The sequence below is a fragment of the Rhinoraja longicauda genome, chromosome 35 (assembly GCF_053455715.1).
Source record: "Rhinoraja longicauda isolate Sanriku21f chromosome 35, sRhiLon1.1, whole genome shotgun sequence".
NCBI classification, from domain to species: Eukaryota; Metazoa; Chordata; class Chondrichthyes; order Rajiformes; family Arhynchobatidae; genus Rhinoraja; species Rhinoraja longicauda.
The window spans coordinates 15,874,554-15,895,529 of record NC_135987.1 but is presented as its reverse complement, the minus strand read 5'-3'; the positions used below and the strand labels follow the sequence as shown (position 1 = coordinate 15,895,529).

The 20,976-nt window shown below is 39.5% G+C and overlaps 1 protein-coding gene across 1 annotated transcript in view; it reads right to left on the bottom strand.

Annotated features, from left to right (window-relative positions):
* Positions 1–20,976, bottom strand: part of LOC144609965 (heparan-alpha-glucosaminide N-acetyltransferase-like) — a 198,711-nt gene that overhangs the window by 165,291 nt on the left and 12,444 nt on the right. The window contains exon 4 of the mRNA XM_078428374.1: positions 3,453–3,580. Coding sequence (XP_078284500.1) covers positions 3,453–3,580 — 128 coding nt within the window. The remainder of the gene's footprint in view (positions 1–3,452; positions 3,581–20,976) is intronic.

Genomic DNA, 20,976 nt, shown 5'->3' with positions numbered 1-20,976 from the left:
CCGGAGATGAGTGACCACCCGGCGATGAGTGACCACCCGGCGATGAGTGAAATTCCGCAGAGGAGTGACCACCATGATGGCGAAAAATGCAATTGTGTTTAATTGTGTTTAGTTGTGTTATTGGTTTTGTTTGCAAAAAGCAATGGTGTTTTGGTTTTGTTTGTTAAATATATTTTAGCCTTCGAATGGTAAAGAAACCAATTTTATATAAGACAAGGGGGATGTTGTAATATATAAGACAAGGGGAATGTTGTGATATTGCTGGGACTACTTTGTGTATCCAAGAACTACTTTGTATGGCTGTGTATATAAGTGATGGGTGTGATTAGGCGGTCACTCTGGATGCAGGTGCCTACGGAATAAACAGCCTGGAGTTGAGCTCCAGCAATGTAACCTTTTATACACGTGTACTTGTGGTCCGTCCAGAGTCACTAAGGTACAACAGGTACCGGACCACGAAGTACAACACCACACATGATGCCAAGACCATCTCTTACCTGCCTAACAGAATCTAAATTCCTGCATATTCAAAGGCCCGTGCAAAGGTTTTTTGAAGGCCTCTACCGTACCTGCCTCAACCACAAATCCCAGCAGTACATTTCGGGCACTCACAACCCTCTGTGTAAAAATCTTGCCCCGCACATCTGCTTGAAACTTTGCCCCTCTCACCTTAAAGCTATGCCGTCAAGTATCTGATTTATCCATCCTGGGAAAAAGGGTTCTGACTGTCTACCCTATTTATGTCTCTCATGATTTTAGAGAATTTTATCAGACATTCCTCGTAACCTCTGGCATTCCAGAGAAAATAACCCAAATCTGTCCAACCTCTCCCTGTAGCTAATACCCCTAATCCAGGCATCATTCTGGTAAACCTCTTCTGCACCCTTTCCAAAGCTTCAACCCATCCTGTAATGGGGCGACCAGAACTGCACGCAATACTCTAAATGCAGCCTAACCAAAGTCCTCTTAAGCTGCATCATGACTTCCGGACTCTTATAATCAATGCCTTGACCTATGAAAGGAAGCATACCATATGCCTTTTTAAAAAACTCTATTTACTTGTTTTGCCACTCTCAGGAAATTATAAACTTATAACTTATAATGGGAGCCCAAGATCCCTATACACATCAAAGGGAATCATAACAAATACAAGGACACATAGATTTCAATATATCTACAATACACCATACAAAATAGATCATCCGAAAGATGGATTTCTTACGCATGGATGCACTCAAGGATGATCAGAGTCTAAATCCCAAACAAATAGGCTTGGATTATTTAAAATGTGGCAGAGCAGGAGCTGAAATATAAACAGAAAATCCTGCAAAATACTTTAGCAGGCAGGCAGCATCTGTGGATACCTCATTGATTCCACAAATCAACAAAACATTTTTTTTGTCTTCTCTCTTTCCTGTCTGGTTGCACTGTTAAGTATTTTCTGCATTTTCTGTTTTTATTTATTTCAGACTTCCAACATCTGCAGTTTTATGCTTCTCGCAGTAACAAGTGTTCACGTGCAGCACTTACTCACTGCCCAGAATGTGAATAATATTTTCAGTCGCAGTGGAAATAATTGGCTAATTTTCCTATCAATCAAGTCTGGCAGCTTCACTGTGCATGTCTGAGATTGATTCTGTGCCTTACACCTGTACATGACCATCTTTCAATCAGAACATTTATTCAGCAAAATGATCCCTTTTATTTATTAAGAGAAGTTGCTGCCGTTCATTCTTAACTCTGTTTACTCCTCTCTTTAAGTAAATTCTCTTTTCCAATAGACCATTTGTCCAAACCCCTGCCCAACCCCAACTCACTAGCTGACTGTGTTATCATTGTCACTCTTACATAAATTTAAAGGATGACAGAACGACTGATGCTTTTAAAGATATCTCATACATCCATAAAATACATGACAATATGTGAATCCACAAAAATTAGCTGTAATATTTCTGAGAAATAAAATTAGCTCAGTTTAGTGATACAGCGTGGAAACAAGCCCTTCAGCCCACTGAGTCCACACCAACCAACGATCACACATATACTATCCTACATATACTGGAGACAACTTACACAAAAGCCAATTTACCTAAAACCAGCACGTCTTTGGAATGTGGGAGAAAACCGGAGCACCCAGAGAAAACCCACGTGATCACAGGGAGACCGTACAAACTCCATACAGACAGCACCCGTAGTCAGGATCAAACCCGGGTTTCTGGCACTGTAAGGCAGCAACTCTATTGCAGCGCCACTGTGCCGCCTTAAAGCAAAACTTTAAGCGAACTGAAAGTTCATTTAACTGGAGCTTTATACTATTAACAGGTTTTAAATTCTCATCCCTACTTATTCACCAGTTACCTAATATAACCCCTGATTATAAAACAATATGGGTATCATATGTATTGTTCTTCCATCATCATTGTCATTTTAATCATTATTAACCAAAATTTATTCATAATAAAACTTTAAATTGTATAGGGACACGTCATACAAATGCACAGCAGGATCTTCCGCCTCAATATCACCAATTTTAATTTATCCTCCAATTAGAATACAACGTACGTTATTCTCCAACATTCATAAATAAAGTTCACTGAACTTCCATCTCAAGAAAGAAACTATAAAAAGACTGGCCATTTGAAATATGAGCTCTGAACACTTACTTTAGAATTATTTACACATAAAACAAATGAAAAGGTTGTGAGGGTCATACTGTGCATGGAACTAACACATTTGTTACATGAATTTTGAAATATTAGAGAGAATGATTGCTTAACAAAAGCTGCGGGAGTTAAGAAGAACAGACATGCCAAGAATTTTGCAACCCAATGAGCATATTTAAAATGTTCAGCACTGTGGGGCATTGGTGAGGCAGCTTTCAGTTTAGCTAAAAATATGAGGACTGAGATTTGGTTAAATGATGCGCATGGGAAATGACAGAGATATAAATGCAGATTAGAGTGCTCTCAAATGGTTCACAACATGTGGCTCTGGATGCCATAAGTAAGGAAAGCTGCAGATTCGCCACAAAGACGAAGCATAGTTCATGATAGCTGGGAATGGTATTTCAAGTTCAATTTTAAATTTCCTTTCGTTCCTATACTTGAACATCATATGTGTGAAGACCAAGACCAAATTGATGAAAATACTTGTTTCCACTTTGCATGCTCTGTGCAAAGTGCAAGAGTAAAATTGGAGTCATTCCCAGCATTTGATCTTAACATGGATAAAATTAAGTCATGCGCAAAACAAGGCTCTGAACACTTAGGGAAAAGATTATGAACTGGGCCTAAATATGCAGGTAGCACTTTGGAACTTATAAGAATATTCCACGAATTTTTCAGATGAGGGGTGTGAGAGTATACTTATATATTTTATCAACTTTGACCAAACCTAATAAACTACAAGTCGTTCCCTGGCATGTGCATTGCTGCACTTCTATGCATACTCACGTATATAGCTGTTGACAGGTGCTTGGTCTGTGATGTAGCTGCACATGAGGTTGCTTATTAATTCTTCGCTTGAAGTACTGTGTACCCAGATTGAGTAATGACCAAACTCTCCATATGAGTCATAATGACTGTTAAAAGAAAAAAAGTTAAAATTAGCATCTCATGCAAGGAAAGCATTGGTATACTTTAAAGAATCCAGGCACGTTACTAGGATGATACATGTCAGAGTTCAAAGTTTTATCAAGTTTAAAAACGTAAATGGCCTTTCTCTGTTGTAAATGTCAGCTCTTACTAGAAAGTAAAACGAACAATAAATATATAAATTTGCAAGCGTACAAGACGTGTTCCAGTCACAACTATAATAAGAAAATTAAATTCAGGCACCCAAAATATTTTAATTGCAGTGGACCCATTCTCCATTTTCTACATTTTCCCATGCTAATAATATAAAGAAAAATAATTATCGTTAAGATCCAGTGACATAGCGGAAAGATTGGTCTTTTTCAAAAGATAATTGGATCTGCAATTGGATAATTGGATAATTAGGGTGGCACGGTGGCGCAGCAGCAAAGTTGCTGCCTTACACCTCTTGCAGCGCCGGAGACCCGGGTTCGATCCCAACTACTGGTGCTGTCCGTATGGAGTTTGTACGTTCTCCCCGTGATCGCGTGGGTTTTCTCCAAGACCTTTGGTTTCCTCCCACACTCCAAAGACGTACAGGTATGTAGATTAATTGGCTTGGCATAAGTGTGTGTAGGGTAGTGTTAATGTGCAGGGATCACTGGTCGGTGCGGACTCGAAGTGCCTGTTTCCGCGCTCTATCTCTAAACTAGACTAAACTAAACTGCACATTAGGCGAATTTGAAGGATGAAGGACAGAGCTTCCCAACCTTGAGGAGGTGACTGAACACGAGTTAAAGGCATCGGATAATGTATTAGTTTGATAGTTTTCCATTTGCCAAGGTAAATAATTTAGTGTAGAATAATATGCTGATCTTTAAGTTCATCTATGCTAATCCCATTTTCCCCACATAAAGTCCAAATCCTTCTATGCCTTTTTAAGTATCTGTCTAAAAGTCTCTTGACTGTGCCCTACTCCACCACCTTCTTTGGTTGCGAGCTCCAATTCATTCTCTGTGTAAAGAAATTTCCCTATAAAACCCCATGCCATATCTCTCCTCCTTCCTCTCACTTTAAACCTATCCCTTCTTGCTTTCGATGCAATCAGCACAGCAGTATTTAATTATTCAACATAGATTAATGTCAGGTTTACAGGTAGTGAAGAAAACATATGACATTCTTGTCTTTGTATAGTAGGGATATGATTATTAATATGATAGAAAACTGAATATGAAAGTTGGGATGTTATGTGGCCACTTTCCAAAACACTGGTTCGACCACACTAAAAAAACAACGGGGTTGCACTGGAGAGAGAGCAGAGGAGATTCACTAGTTGGAAGGAATTTAGTTACAGGGAGAGCTATGACTGGTTGGGGTGTTTTCCGAGTACAAAGGAGACTGAGAGGTGAGCTGATAGCGGTATATACAATGATATAAATAGGCTAATCAGAATCTTTTTCCCATGGTATGAGTTTTTTTAAATGAGCCTAATGCAGTTAAATGGGATTATTATAGATGGGCAAAAACCTTGGCATGGACCTGTTGGGCCGAAGATCCCACTTCTGCGCTGCAATACTCTGAGTTTTTAAATCAATCTTATGTCAACAGCATGACGCCCATGAACAGATATTGTGTCATATATCTATGTCATGTTGGCTACATCATTTAGTATTGCAATAGAAATCAAGTTATTTGATAGGGTTGTGCTGAAGAAAAGGTTGGCAAGTGCCGAGTAATATTGAAGTGTAGAACAATACGTACAGGTATGTAGGTTAATTGACTGGGTAAAATGTAAAAAATTGTCCCTAGTGTGTGTAGGATAGTGTTAATGTGCGGGGATCGCTGGGCGGCGCGGACTTTGTGGGCCATAAAGGCCTGTTTCCGCACTGTATCTGAAATATGAAATAAAATAAAAAATAATATGAATAATGTGCAATGCCTCCTTCTGATCTACTACTCGGGTTCCAACTCCCTGTGCCTCTCCTGAGAAACCTTCCCGAGTAGCACCAGCAAACCTACCTGCAAGAATATTGCTTTCCCTCCAGTTCAGATGCACCCCGTCCCTCTTTTTTTTAATCACCCCAGAAGAGATCCCAATGGTCTAAAAATCTGAATCTCTGCCCCTTGCACTAACTCCTGAGTCATGCTTCCACCGGTCCTATCTTCCTATTCCTACCCTCACTAGCACGTGGCACTGGGAGTAATCTAGAGATTACTATCCTTGAGGTCCTACTTTTTAATCTTCTGCCTAACTGTCTATATTCGCTTCACAGGACCTCACCTCTTTTCCTACATCATTTGTGCCAATGTGCACAACGATTTCCGGCTGCTCACATTCACCCTTGAGAAGGTTCTGCAGCCGCTCAGAGACATCCTGGATGCAGGTATCAGACAGGTAATGCACATCTTTGACACAAAATCTCAAACCGACCTTTTTTTATTACCAAATATTTGTTTCTTGGGGAAAGTTTCAGGAGCATGAATTTTAAGGAAGCAGGCCATGGATAATTGACGTTCATTCACCACCTGATCGAATAATGCATGAACATTGAGACTACAACTGCTGTACAGTGATAGTTGCTATGCACCATCCTTGTTTGGCACACAGAAAGATTTCACTAACATCGGTGAGATCATTAGGAAAAAAAAAACTGCAAATGCTGGTTTAAATCGAAGGTAGACACAAAATGCTGGAGTAACTCAGCGGGTTCTCAGAGGAGGAATGGTGACGATTCGGGTGACGGGTTCTCAGAGGAGGAATGGTGAGGAATGGTGATCCTTCAGTCTGAAGAAGGGTCTCGACCCGAAACGTCACCCATTCCTTCTCTCCCGAGATGCTGCCTGACCCGCTGAGTTACTCCAGCATTTAGTGTCTACCTTCGGTAAGATCATTGATTTACTCTTTTGATTATATTGGTTAAAAGAAAGATGTTATACAACCCCCTGTTCTTTCACAAATACTGCAATGAGAGATAACAGCCCAAAGGTGGTGGTGGAAAGGAAGCAAGTTTTCAAGGCACAATAGATTTCTAGAAAACAGTATTCAGGGGAATGAAAGTCAATGTCAACCTTTACCACTGAAAGTAATTAGTAGTAGATTGAAGGTTTGCTTGGGCTTGACAAATCATCAATGTGTTTTGTGGGGAAACCTTCACTGAGGGTATAAGAACCAACACTTGGAATGGGGTGGACTGGCACAATGGGAGAGAACAATTAGGATGACTGCACCGTTACTTTCTCCTAAATATCTGAATAGGTAATCAGGGCTTCAGTTTATGATCTAATCTGTAGTCTGCATCCTGAGCTTTCCTCTGGAACTGGAGTATTGACTGAGAATCTGAGCCAAACTTCCCACAAACTTCTGACCTATACCCCTGGAGTCCAGCAAATAAGCCCGGCTGACAGTCAGAAATTAAAATTACCACAAAGTGCCTACCTTTTTATTGCTTATACCCACAGGAAACAAAAATATTTAAAAGCTTTTGTGAAAAAAACCCACAACAAATCATCAAAGTAAAAATGGGACCTTTATTGATACATTAGTTTGATGCAGTGAAATAGTATAACTGCAGCACCAGCAAATTGTATTCGATGTATGCCATTTAATAAGTTGAGCAATGCGGTCCAAATATGCAAGGGCTCTTAGATGAAAATTATACTTTGGAAACTCTCCAGAAACATTTATTACAAAAAATCCAGTAAGGAACTGCAAATGCTGGTTTACACCGAAGATAGACACAAAATGCTGGATTAACTGGAGGCAACATCTCTGGATATAAGGAATGGGTGACGTTTCAGGTTGAGACCCTTCTTCAGGGTCTCGACCCAAAACGTCATCCATTCCTTCCCATCAGAGATGCTGTCTGTCTATAACAAAAGTCTGGTGGACTTATACTCGTGCTATTTCAGGCTGCAATTCAGTGCCACTCAGCTTCAAATTCTTATCACCTGTAAACGTGGATGCAGTTTTAGAACATAGACCTTAGAACATACTATAGTACAGCACAAGAACAAGGCCCTTCAGCCCAACATTTTATGCCATCATGATACCACTCTAAACCAATCCCACCTACGTGCACATGGACCATATCCCTCTAATCTCTGCCTGTCTGTCTAAATGGCTCTTAAACAATGTTTATTATATCTGAAGGCAGACACAAAAAAATCATTCACGCTTTCATTTCCTCCCGCCTAGACTACTGCAACTCCCTATACACTGGGATCAGCCAATCTTCCCTGTCCCGCCTGCAACTGGTCCAAAACGCCGCAGCGAGACTCCTGACGGGTACCCGTAAAAGGGACCACATCACCCCGATTCTGGCCTCTCTCCACTGGCTCCCTGTACGGTACAGAATCAACTTCAAGCTCCTCCTATTCACGTATAAAGCCCTAAATGGACACTCCCCCCCCCCCCCCCCCCACATCAAAAATCTTCTAACCCCCCTCTCTAACTCCAGGTCCCTCAGGTCGGCCGACTTGGGGCTACTCACTATCCCGCGGTCTAGGCTTAAGCTCAGGGGTGACCGCGCTTTTGCGGTTGCAGCTCCTAGACTGTGGAACAGCATCCCTCTCCCCATCAGAACTGCCCCCTCCATCGACTTCTTTAAGTCCAGGCTCAAAACCTATTTCTACTCCGTAGCATTTGAGGCTCATTGAGGAGGCGCTGTGAACTGTTTGCGTGCTACTGTATGTTTCTTTTTTTTTCCCCATTGGAACCTAATCAGATGTACAGCACTTTGGTCAACGTGGGTTGTTTTTAAATGTGCTATACAAATAAAATTGACTTGACTTGACTTGACTTGACAAAAAGCTGGAGTAACTCAGTGGGACAGGCAGCATCCCTGGATAGAAGGAATGGGTGAGTCGTTACTCAGACAGTTATTATATCTGCTTCTATAACCTCTCCTGGCACCATATGGCATAAACCAATCACTTTCTGTCTCTTAAAAATAAACTTGCCATACCCTTCTCCTTTAAACTTTTTCCCTCTCAGTATAAACTTACACCTTCCAGTATTTGAAATTGCGATCTTGGAAAAAAGATTCTGTCTTGGCTAATATTGTGCCTTTATTTAAAAAGAGTTTCAAGGCCATGACTGGGAGCTATAGGCCAGGAGGCCTAATATCATGGTGGGCAGGTTACTGAAGGGAATTCTGAGAGACAAAATCTATCTGCATTTGGAATGGCAAAGTATGTTCACTCTGGCTTTGTGTTTGGAATGTTCACTCTGGCTTTGTGTTTGGAAAATTGTGTTTCAAGAATGTAGTTGAGTTTCTGAAGAGGTGACCAAGAATATTGATGGGTGCAAAGTGGTATACATTGTTTAACAAGGATTTTGACAAGATCCCACATGGTAAATTGGTCCAGAAGGTGATATCGGGTGATCTCTCTGTTCTGCAATACTCTCCAGGGTTCTACCATTTACTGTGTAAGTCGTGTCCTGGTTTTTTGCATACCAAAGTCCTGCCCTGGTTTGACATACCAGACATCCATTTGTTATTATAAGAAAATAACTGCAGATGCTGGTACAAATCGATTTATTCACAAAATGCTGGAGTAACTCAGCAGGTCAGGCAGCATCTCGGGAGAGAAGGAAGGGGTGACGTTTCGGGTCGAGACCCTTCTTCATTTGTTATTCCTTGGCCCGATTTCAAAACTGATCTAGATCCAGTTGTACACTTGGATATCCTTCCTCACTGTCCACTTCTTCTCTGACAATTACTGCAAAAAAATTGAACTTCACGGTGAATGCACAGTCCTTTATCCAGAGTAGTGGATTGAAGATCCAGAGGACAAAGATCTTTTCCTTTCACCGAAAAAGCAAACCTTTATTTGTATAATGTTCCATCTTAAAGACAGTATTTTGAAGAATACAGTACTGTGTCAAGTGCTAGCCTTCTTTATTTGCTTAAGTTTCTAGAGTGGGGCTTCAACTTACGAAAGAGAGTGCTACCCAAAGGGACAAAGTGGCAGTGATACATCGCTAACTGGGTTTAGACCATACATAAGACATAGGAGTAGAATTAGGCCATTCGGCCCATCAAGTCTACTCCATCATTCCATCAGGGATCTATTTTTCCCACTCAATCCCATTCTCCTGCCTTCTCCTTGCAACCTTTGACACCCTTCTTAATCAAAAACCTATCAATCTCCCCTTTAAAATGCCTGATGTCTTGGTATCCACAGCTGGCAATGTATTCAATAGATTCACCACCCTCTTGCTCAAGAAATTCTTCCTCATCTACATTCCAAAGATACGTCCTTTTATTCTGAGGCTGTGCCCTCTGGTTCTAGACTGTCCCATTATGCATTCAAGAGAAAGCTAGATAGAGCACTTAAGGATAGCGGAGTCAGGGGGTATGGGGAGAAGGCAGGAACGGGGTACTGATTGAGAATGATCAGTCATGATCACATTGAATGGTGGTGCTGGCTCGAAGGGCCGAATGGCCTCCTCCTATTGTCTATTGTCTATTACTGGAATCATCCATTCCATGTCCACTCTATCTAGGCCTTTCATTATCCGGTAGGATAATGTCAGTGGATAGATCTTGTTCTGAGCTTCACCAACCATGCCTCATTCTTCAAGACTGGTCTTCAACATTGTGAACTCGAATACCGTCAATTAGTGAGCCTATACATTACGCTGAAAACTTATGTGATTAATTGTAACCAAAAATTTATATTAAAATCAATTAGCAATAACCAATCTGCCTTTTTATTTAATTGAAGAGAAGTTCACTCAGTTTAAGCCATTTTTATCTGACAGTCTCATTTTGAAAGTCAAATAATGAAATTAAGTTTTAAATAGTCATAAGATTAATGACCATTGAATTATGGCTGTAATTTTTAAATATAGCCTTAATTATTTCCAGTCAATGGTTCTGCTTTGCATATATGAAGTTTCTCACAGAACTGTGAGTTGCCATGAGTTTTTCTCAATGCCTCAAAAAACTCCTCTGGAGCTTCTTAAGAATCTTGGATTTTAACAATGAAAGAAAAAGAGAGAGCAAACTGAAGAAATATGAGCAGAGATTAGAACCATTGTATATAACAAAGCGCTCTATAAATAACAAATCACGTTTAAGTGCAGCGATTTGTTAGGTATGTGAAGCAATTGTGAAACAGAATATCACAAATACCAGTTTACTAAATTCCTTTAGCTGGGGTTCACTGAGGAATGAATGTGGGTTGCATGAGGCAGGCAAATCCTAAAAATTCCCCAGTGGGCCATTAACCAGCCTGAAACAATAGGATAGTTTTTTTCAAAGATAGACACAAAAAGCTGGAGTAACTCAGCGGGACAGGCAGCATTTCTGGAAAGAAGGAATGGGTGACCTTTCGGGTCGAGACCCTTCTTCAGGCCTCTCAAACGTCACCCATTCCTTCTCTTCAGAGATGCTGCCTGTCCCGCTGAGTTACTCCAGCGTTTGTGTCTGTCTTCGGTTTAGACCAGCATCTGCAGTTCCTTACTACACAGGATCGTTTTTTGTTTTGTCTGAAGGATAACAGTCTGACTATGCAGTAATCTCTCTGTACTACATTAATGGTTCACTGAAATTATGCTCTCAATTCCCAGTTGGGGTATGAACACATAATTCCCAGACAATAGGTCCAGAAAGAAAGAAAAGACTACAGACGCCGAAAGAAAGAAATGTAGAATGCAGGTTAAGGAAATACAATGACATTTTTAATGTAGTTTCTGGAGATGAAGAGGCTGAGAGGTGATCTGATTGAAGTATTTAGAACATTATAACGAGTTTAAAGAATAGAAGAGTAGTTCCTTTTTTGGATGAATGCAAAAAAAAGTTATTTGTCTTTAGTTTATCTTAACCTATTAACAATGAACCACAAAACTCAGCAAAAATAACTGAGAATGTGTGCAACATACTGTGCCCAACTAATTAGGGTGTTTTAAAGAAAAAATAAAGCCCCAATTTAAATCTAACCTGCCCATCTGCAATGGTGTGGATGGAATAGGTTGAATTTAGATTTTGACTTCAAAGAAGTGCAGCATCAGCTGAGATTTAAATTGATGTAGAAATGTGGTTAGGTTCATGCCAAGTGGACAAGTAATGGACACTCAGCCCTGTACCATAGTCTGTATACACTCACGACCGTACAGCCAAATTCTATTCTAACTCCATTTCCATGTTTGCAGATGACATCACCATTATTAAGTATGAGGTTTCCGAGTACACATGATAAAATAGGTCTCCAAATTTGAGGAAGGATATTCTTGCTATTGAGGGCGTGCAGCGTAGGTTTACTAGGTTAATTCCCGGAATGGCGGGACTGTCATATGTTGAAATACTGGAGCGACTAGGCTTGTATACACTGGAATTTAGAAGGATGAGAGGGGATCTTATCGAAACGTATAAGATTATTAAGGGGTTGGACATGTTAGAGGCAGGAAACATGTTCCCAATGTTGGGGGACTCCAGAACAAGGGGCCACAGTTTAAGAATAAGGGGTAGGCCATTTAGAACTGAGATGAGGAAAAGCTTTTTCAGTCAGAGAGTTGTGAATCTGTGGAATTCTCTGCCTCAGAAGGCAGTGGAGGCCAATTCTCTGAATGCATTCAAGAGAGAGCTAGATAGAGCTCTTAAGGATAGCGGAGTCAGGGGGTATGGGGAGAAGGCAGGAACGTGGTACTGATTGAGAATGATCAGCCATGAACACATTGAATGGTGGTGCTGGCTCGATAGGGCCGAATGGCCTCCTCCTGCACCTATTGTCTATTGTCTATTGTCTATTGAAGTCAGCATGGTTTTGTGAAGGGATTATCTTGCCTGGCAAATCTGTTGGAATTTTTTCAGGAAATAAATAGCAGGATATACAAAGGAGACTCAGTGGATGTTTGTTGTTTACCTAGATTTTCAGATTCTTACCAATGTCCACAGATGCACCGGAGAGCATCCTGTCAGGACGCATCATAATTTGCTTTGGCAGCTCCTCTGCCCATGACCTCAAAAAATTGAAAAGAGCTGAGGATGTAGCCATGTCCATTAAGCAAACCAGCTTTCCCCGATCGACCATCTACACTTCATGCTGCCTCAGGAAAACAGCCAACATAATCAAGGGCCATTTACACCCTGATCATTCCTTCCTTTCCCATTGTGTAGAAGATAAAATGACTTGAAAGCAGATCTACCAAATTCAGGAACAGCTTCTTCCTCGCTGTTATCAGACTATTAAATAGATCTCTTATAAACTAAGGATTTAGTCCCAATCTGCTAATTTACCTCATTGCGGCCCTTGCACTTTTAAAAAATCTGCACTTTCTCTGCAACTGTAACATTATAAACCGTACTCTATTTATTTTTCCCTTTACATTACCTGTGTATGGTTTGATTTTACTCATGTTTAGTGTGATTTGGCTAGATAACCTACAAGATTTTTTTTCCTGTATCTCACTACATTTCACAATAATAAACTAATATCAACACCATTACCAAGGTTTTTATGGAAAACAAGAATACATTCAGTATATCTAGAACCCCAATGGGGAATATAGGTCTAAGACTGAACTAAATCATTCCAACACTATATTGTAAACCAACCTCCTTTCCATGGGTTTGGAGAATTTACACCGTGGCAAAAAGATTGAGAATTGTAATGAATAAAGCACACAACCATGGCTAATAAATGGAATATTATTATGCTTTCGGTTTAAATAATTGGCTTTGTGTAGTAGCATATGAAATTCTATGAGCCATTTGCAGAGGAAAATCGAATTAATTTAATGACACAGTTTTGTCATGAGTCTGACCATTCCAGTCTTGGCAGAGTTAGACAATCAATAGAATTTTATCTTAGAAACTTTATTATATTGCCACACTGTGGCTATATTCAGGAAGAACAACATGAAAATAAAATATAAACTTTAGAACAGATTTTATCTGTTCAATCTAATCACTTCTCACTCAAAATTTTCAGTGTTTCACTTGCAATGGATTACTTTAAAATTAGGGTATTACAGTGGTATAAACATGCCACCCTTGTTCTGAGTCTGCATGAGCTGCACAAATCCAGCCTCCAGAATTTCCAGTTCTTTAACCTGTTCAGTGCCACCCCAGAATAAGCTCGGGTCAGAATGTTTACATCTCAGTGCCACCCCCTCATTTTGGCTTAGTGTCACATTATGGCTGTGTGATGAGTCGTCCTTGACCTAGAAAAAAAAACGGCACAGGGTAGCCGATAGTGAAAAAAAATCTTGGCAGTGAACAGGTCAAAAAGTGCCAAGGAATGTAGACTAATCTGTGGAATTTGGAAACTTGAGCAGACATTACTTTACTACGTCACCTGAAAGATTGCTGGTCCTTCACTGCAATATTCATCAATATGACATCAAAGCAGCGTTTTGCATGATGTACTCAGATCTTAGATCAGGGCTTAAATCCACAGCCTTCATACAACTATGATTCAGCAAGCTCGGGTGAGCCACCTTTAGAGCTCACCAGCCATCTGTGACTGTTCAACTCCTGTTAGATAAGGTTTCATTCAGTTGTGAATGGCATGGAGGCATTTTTCTTTCTCCCTTATATTTTAAAATTGTCCATATTGATTTCTCAGCAGATATATAATATGATCAAGGAAGCCTGAGGTTTTTTTGTGAGCACCGGTCGATAGATAGTTGGGTTAAAACAGAAAGGGACCCAGGCATTGATTTGAAGATGATATGCTGGGTCAGTCCCAGGCAAGAACAGGACAGGGAGAAATCCAATGCTTTCAAAGTTCAGCTAAAGCTGACCCCAAATGAGATTTTCAGTGTTCGTGTCTACTTCATTCAGATTATTTATAAATACAGACAGAAAACATACCTTGAAAAGGACAGCCATTTGATGTATTGTTTACCCTCTATATCCTCTAAATTTTTAATAGGATCTTGTAAAGTCTTTAAACTAGAGGGATTTTCTGTCTTACAATATCAATTTTTATTAATGGGGTGGCATCTTTATAGGGGTCACTATTATTAGTATCATATTCAAACACTTTAACCAAAGGGGATTTAGCATAAGGATAAAAAGGAGAAATAAACATGCAAATACAGGAAAGGGGAAAAGATTGATTATATTTTAATGCAATTAATTTATCAGAGCTTTGGTATGAAACCTTTATCAGAATAATTAAGACAAAAGATTCTCTACCAGAAATATTAACTTATCTCTATACTTACAGATAAAGCCTTCAATCTATGAGGTGCGTTTCTCAAATATAGGTTTCATCAAGGCACTCCACAATCAACAAAGTACTTTAAGTGTCATTACGGTTAGAATGCAGGAACATTAACAGCTAATTAGGGAATTATGAGATTTCACAACAAACAATGTGACAACCAGAATATCCATTTTAACAATCTAGTTTCTGAAATAAGTATCAGGAGAACTTTTGTTGAAAGATTGTGGACCCATATTTCACTCTCATCTGAAAAATGGCACCTCTGATGTGTTTGGGAATACAAAGTAAATTTCCACAAGTTACAATGTTGTATCCTTGTATCCGTAATGTTGTATCCTTATTGTTTTGATGTGATTATGCTTTATTCTTAATTGTTAACTGTATGTTTGTGTTGTCATTTGTGAGCGGAGCACCAAGGCACATTCCTTGTATGAGCTGCTGTACTTGGCCAATAAACTTATTCATTCATTCATTCATTCATTCATTCATTCAAACAGAACAATCTAATGCAGTATAGCAGCACTAAAAAATAGAATAGTACAGCACAGTTAACAGGTCCTTCAGCCCACAATGTCTGTGCCAACACCATCTCTTATCTACCTGCACACATCCCTCTATTCCCTGCATATCCATGTGTCGATCCAAAAGTCTCTTAAAATCCATTATTGTATCTGCCTCCACTCACTACCCTCTGTTTAACAAAACAGATTCCGTCCTATAAAATACCCCATCTATGCCTCTCATCATTTTATATATCTTATCAGGTCTCCCCTCAACCTCTGGCTTCCAAAGTAAACAATCCAAGATTGTCCAAGCTCTTGTTGTAGCCAATGCCCCCTAATCCATACATCATTCTAGTAAACCTCTTCCGTGCCCTCTCCAAAGCCTCCACGTCCTTCCAGTAGTAACCAGAACTGCAAATGCAAATTGAAAAAAATCCAAATGCATGAACTGATGGTACAATGAATACAATGGAAAACTGTCCCAGTTGTATTTTCTCCATTTACTGTGTACTAAGTATACCTTGGGGATGAAGAATTCCACATTCACACACTCCCAGTCAGAATGACACTCAGAGGGACCACCAGGTAGCAGTGATGCCACCGCTCATGTCACAAGAACTAGAACGAGGGGGGGGGGGGGGGGGACATTAGAAGGTAAAGGTTTAAGATGAAAGTGGAAACATTTACCAGGAATCTGAGCTACTAGAGGAAATGATTGAAGTGGTACAATAACAGCAATTCAAAGGCATCTGGACAGGAACATGGATAATAAAGGTTTGGAGCAAAACAGGTCAATGCGGGCAAATAAGACTAGCTTAGATGGGCATCTTAATTGGCATGGATGAATTGGGCTGATGGGTATGTTTCCATTCTGCATGATTTTATCACTTTTTTTTATCAACTCTCACTCTTGGAAGCAATCGCCTCCTGCTGGAAGCATCAGAATGAAAGTGTATTAAACACCGGTACTTCAATTTATCAGTTCAGACACACTCTTGTGCCTAGAATTGAAATGGGAATGTGACAATTAGCCTTCCTGTTGAATCAACTGATTGAGAGCAAAACTTGTAAACACAGTGGCTCCTATCAATTTAATTAAAAAGTTAGGATAAACTGTTGGATTGTCCAGTTATATCACTAATGGAGTAACAATTAACTGTAAGAACAGTATGTAGCCCCAATGAATGACAGGGGGAAAGGTTAAGTGTCCTTTTCTGCCAAGTCACGCTCTGCCAAGTTTGGTCTCTAATGTGTTTCTGAAGGAAATGTTGAACAGGAGCAGGTACTTCTGAATGGAGTGATTGTTATGTAACTGGCAGGGAGAAGTACCATGCTTTGCAGACCAGAAACAGTGTGGAGCTTGTAAATTAAAATTACTCTTCACGCAAATTAGGAAACATGCTGACCGCAGGACAACATGTATTTTATAGGGATCAGGTATACCCCATTAGTATCATATTAGTCCTGAATCAACAGCATTTATGAAAATTCAAGCTAATTTTAAGACAAAATTTAAACTGTGATCAATCGGCTTACTTCCCTATCATTATCACCATAGTGTGACTTAGCAACAAAATGACTGGGTGTGTTGCTTTCTATGGGAATAATAAATTCTATTGTTTTTTTTACAATCAATATTATTGAGTGTGACTGTTCTCATTACACCAGAGAATTGTTTTGAACAGACAGCATTCCCCTAGGACCTACATTCCCTCTTTAATCTCACCCTTCCCTCTATTGATCCACTAGAGCATATTATATTTGCCTTTTTATATTAGTCTATGTTCCTTTGAGCATAGAACAGGATGAGCATTAACATAGAACAGTCCTAGTGACCTTGAATTTACTTTTTGTGAATATTATTGTGTAAATGCTTAAAGCATTTTCAGCAGTTCCCATCCCCAATATTTTAAAAGGGTGTTCAATGGATTAATATCTCCATCAATGCAACAGTCAATTTTCATGTTCTTCCATTTAACAGCAAAAAAATTGAGTTTTTTTGTTATTTTACATTAAAAAAACAAAAAACGTTGTAGTTTGACAAGTTTCCTTGCAATGTCATTTGGTTATACTTATATATATACCAATTTAGCGAATTATATTTTACTTCATGATTTAAAATAATGGTGAGCTCATATTTGAGAAAAAACAATACGTTTCTATAACACATTTCCAGTCAGTACAAGCATTTTCTTTTGTAACGTGGGAAACTCAGCAGCCAGTTTAAACATAATAAGCTCCCTCAAACAGATTATCCTTTTAGAGAAAAACACAAAGTGGTAAAGAAATTCAGCGGGTCAGGCAGCATCAGGGGGGAGATAGGACAAAGCGTGTTTTGGGTCGGGACCCTTATTCAGATTCTCCTTCTAATTCTGAAGCAGTCCCTCTAGTCCAAGGTTATTCGTTTCTGCAGCTGCTGAAGCCTCTCTTGGATGTGCACATACTCAGCTGAGACAGAAGGTACTTCTTTCTTTCTTTCATATGTCAACTACAACAATCAAAAGTGGCAATTGGTGCTTCAGAGTACTATAGTTGACACTTAACTGCAAATTTTGCCAATTCCATAGAACTACCCAGGGTGGACGATGAGGAAGTAAAGCACCTTCCACCCCAGAAAGTACTTGACAGGGCAAGTGAGTATCTTTGGAGGTGCAGTGATGCATCCACTATTTTTGCATGGCTTCTGTATGTTCTTGATGAAAAAACAACGTTTCCAATGCCTTGCCAGATGTTTCTTTTCCCTTTTGAGAGGTCTGGACAGCGATTCCCACAGTCAATGAGGATATGATATGTTTTCAAAGAGATAACCTTGAGCTGTTTTCTCAGTTCTCAAGGAAACCTCTTGCTATGGTGAGAATGCAGAAGAGTGCCTGTTTTGCTTCTCTGGTGTTGGAGAAAATGTGGCCATGTGGTAAAGTTGCTGACATTGATTCATTTTTTCCTGCCAATGAATTTGTAGAATGTCATAGAGGCTGCATTGGTGAACATATCTCCAATGTTTTGAGGTGCATTGTAAGTGGCCCATGTCTCCCAAGCATGCAAGAAGGCAAGGATCACTGTTGTCTGGTAAACTATGAGTTTAGTGCATGGCTTGATGTCATTGTCTTCAAATATTCTTTTTCTCTGATGGCTGATATGCTGCAACAGAGTAAAGCACCGTGCGATTGAATTTTATCTAAAAACTCCAGTCCCCCAGTCACTAAAAGTGAATAGGGCTTTTACGTGTCAGAATACCACTTGCAGAAATTAGTTCCAGGCTGTCCATGCTAATGTGATGCACATACAAGGAAACTGCAGGGCATGTCATAATTATACATGATTAAATAATCCAAATGACTTTTAACGAGGCACATGAAGTACCTGGACCTTGAACACTTGAGTAGTTTCTAAACAGAGTGTAGAGGTCTGGTCAGCATTAGCTGTGAAATTTCCTTATAAAGTCAGTTCTTCTTTTATCCTCTCATTTTATTCATGGTGAATATCACCTCATCCCCCACACTTATAATTTGCAAACTCCACTCTCCACAGCGGGATGAAATCAAGGAGGAAATGTCATTGTGTGTGAGTGAATGTCGTATACAATAGAATATCATAGCCTCTGGCTTCAAACTGGAAAGGGACCTCATTTAACAAAATGTGTTTTCAGCATATGAATGCCTCTCAAAGAGCTTGGAGGAGAATCTTGGAATTTAATTTGATGCAGAACTGTTGGCAGGACATTGGGAGAAATCTGCTCCATCAATCCTTATAATCCAGTGACAATGTCCCAGGTTAACATTCCACATAAAACATTCCCTCAGTATTGGACTATTAGAGCATCATTAAAAAGATAAATGATTCCACACAGATGTGTTCTGTAAAGATATTTTGCAAACATTTGTTTTCAGCATTATTGTTTTAAACCAATCAGAATAATTTAGAAACAAAGCAGGGATCAATTGAACAGGGATATTGACTGCTATCTTTTATCAAGACAACTGAAAGCTTTTGTTTTTGTTAATTTAGATGATTAATAATAGATTAAAAGCCACCACCATGTACTAAAGAGTACTTAAAAGAACTGTATCTATTAAATTACTTAAGAAAAGAAGCATCAAAGGGTTATGTTCCCAGTTCATTTTCAATCATTCATGCTCAAATTTCCAATTGAATTCCAAATCAATTCAGAGTTTTCCTTCCACTACACAACCCCACCTATTATAATACCTAGAAGTAGGACAACTAACATCAATAACAACAATTTACTATTTTATGAATTGGGAGGAGAGAGTACATAGTGAGGAACTGCTTTAGATTTATGAATAAAAAGATGAAGAACCCCTTTAGATAGAAATTAGATGCCCATTCAGATCAGGAGTCTCCAGTACCATTTTAAAAAAAGGCATTATAGTGGAAATGTTGGTGATTTGCAAAATTCAGGAATAAATCTAACATTTCTAATGTATCAAATTGTGACTCATTGGAAAGAAGGCCCACCCTTTCTCCCATCTGCGCTTGGATTTACATCCTTACAAGGAGAAAGCTATTTTCCTTTCCTCTCCCGATTGCAGCTGTATTTAAGAAAATAACTGCAGATGCTGGTACAAATCGATTTATTCACAAAATGCTGGAGTAACTCAGCAGGTCAGGCAGCATCTCGGGAGAGAAGGAATGGGTGACGAAGGGTCTCGACCCGAAACGTCACCCATTCCTTCTCTCCCGAGATGCTGCCTGACCTGCTGAGTTACTCCAGCATTTTGTGAATGCAGCTGTATTTAGTTTAGTTTACAGATACAGTGCGGAAACAGGCCCTTCGACCCACCAAGTCCGGACCAACCAGCAATCCCCGCACAATAATACTATTCTACACATATTAGGGACAATTTACATTTACAAAATCTGTACGACTTTGGAGTGTGGGTGGAAACCGAAGATCTCGAGGAAAATCCATGCGATCAGGGAAAGAACATACAAACTCCGTAGAGACAGCACCTTTAGTCAGGATCGAACTTGGGTCTCTGGCACTGTAAGTGCTGTAAGGCAGCAAATCTACCGCTGCATCACTGTGCCACCCATTTAGTATTTAGTAACTTATTTTCATAACTCTTATCAACTTTACAAATGCATTTTGATAAAGCGATCGTACCGAGAGAATGGAATGAAATAAGTGAACAATGTTAAAATGTTGGGAATACTGGTTCAGTGCTGCATAATGTGTAATGAACATGAATCCCTGCTCCACTAAGATCAGCACTGGCCTTTCACCTCTGGTCAAGGTGTTCAATCTTAACCTTGCTGGTGAAATACTGATCATTTTGCAGTTTTGTATAAGAGATTTCCATTATAAACTGAGTGCAAATCTGTTGCTCGTAATTGCCATAGTTAAGAAAATGAACAGTTGCACCCCTAGGAGTCATTAGGAAGCCGTGGGTGTGAATTAAAAGTGTCTCACATGCAATATTGATGCTTGCTTGACACTGATGTTAAATCTGCATTATTAAGATATAATAAAGGGAGCTTTACCATGCAAATAACTTGACCTGAAAGTAACGTCGTTTCTGAGTAAAACTATGCTCTATTTCCTACAAGGGAAATGCAAATAACCATGAATGCTGGAATTCTGAAACAAAGTTAGAAAATGTTAGACAGCAAGTCCTGTAGCATCAGATTTCCAACGAGAGAAGTTGAAATGGAAAGTTTAACTCTGCTTCACACCATGCAAATTCAGCTTGGTTCAATTTCCC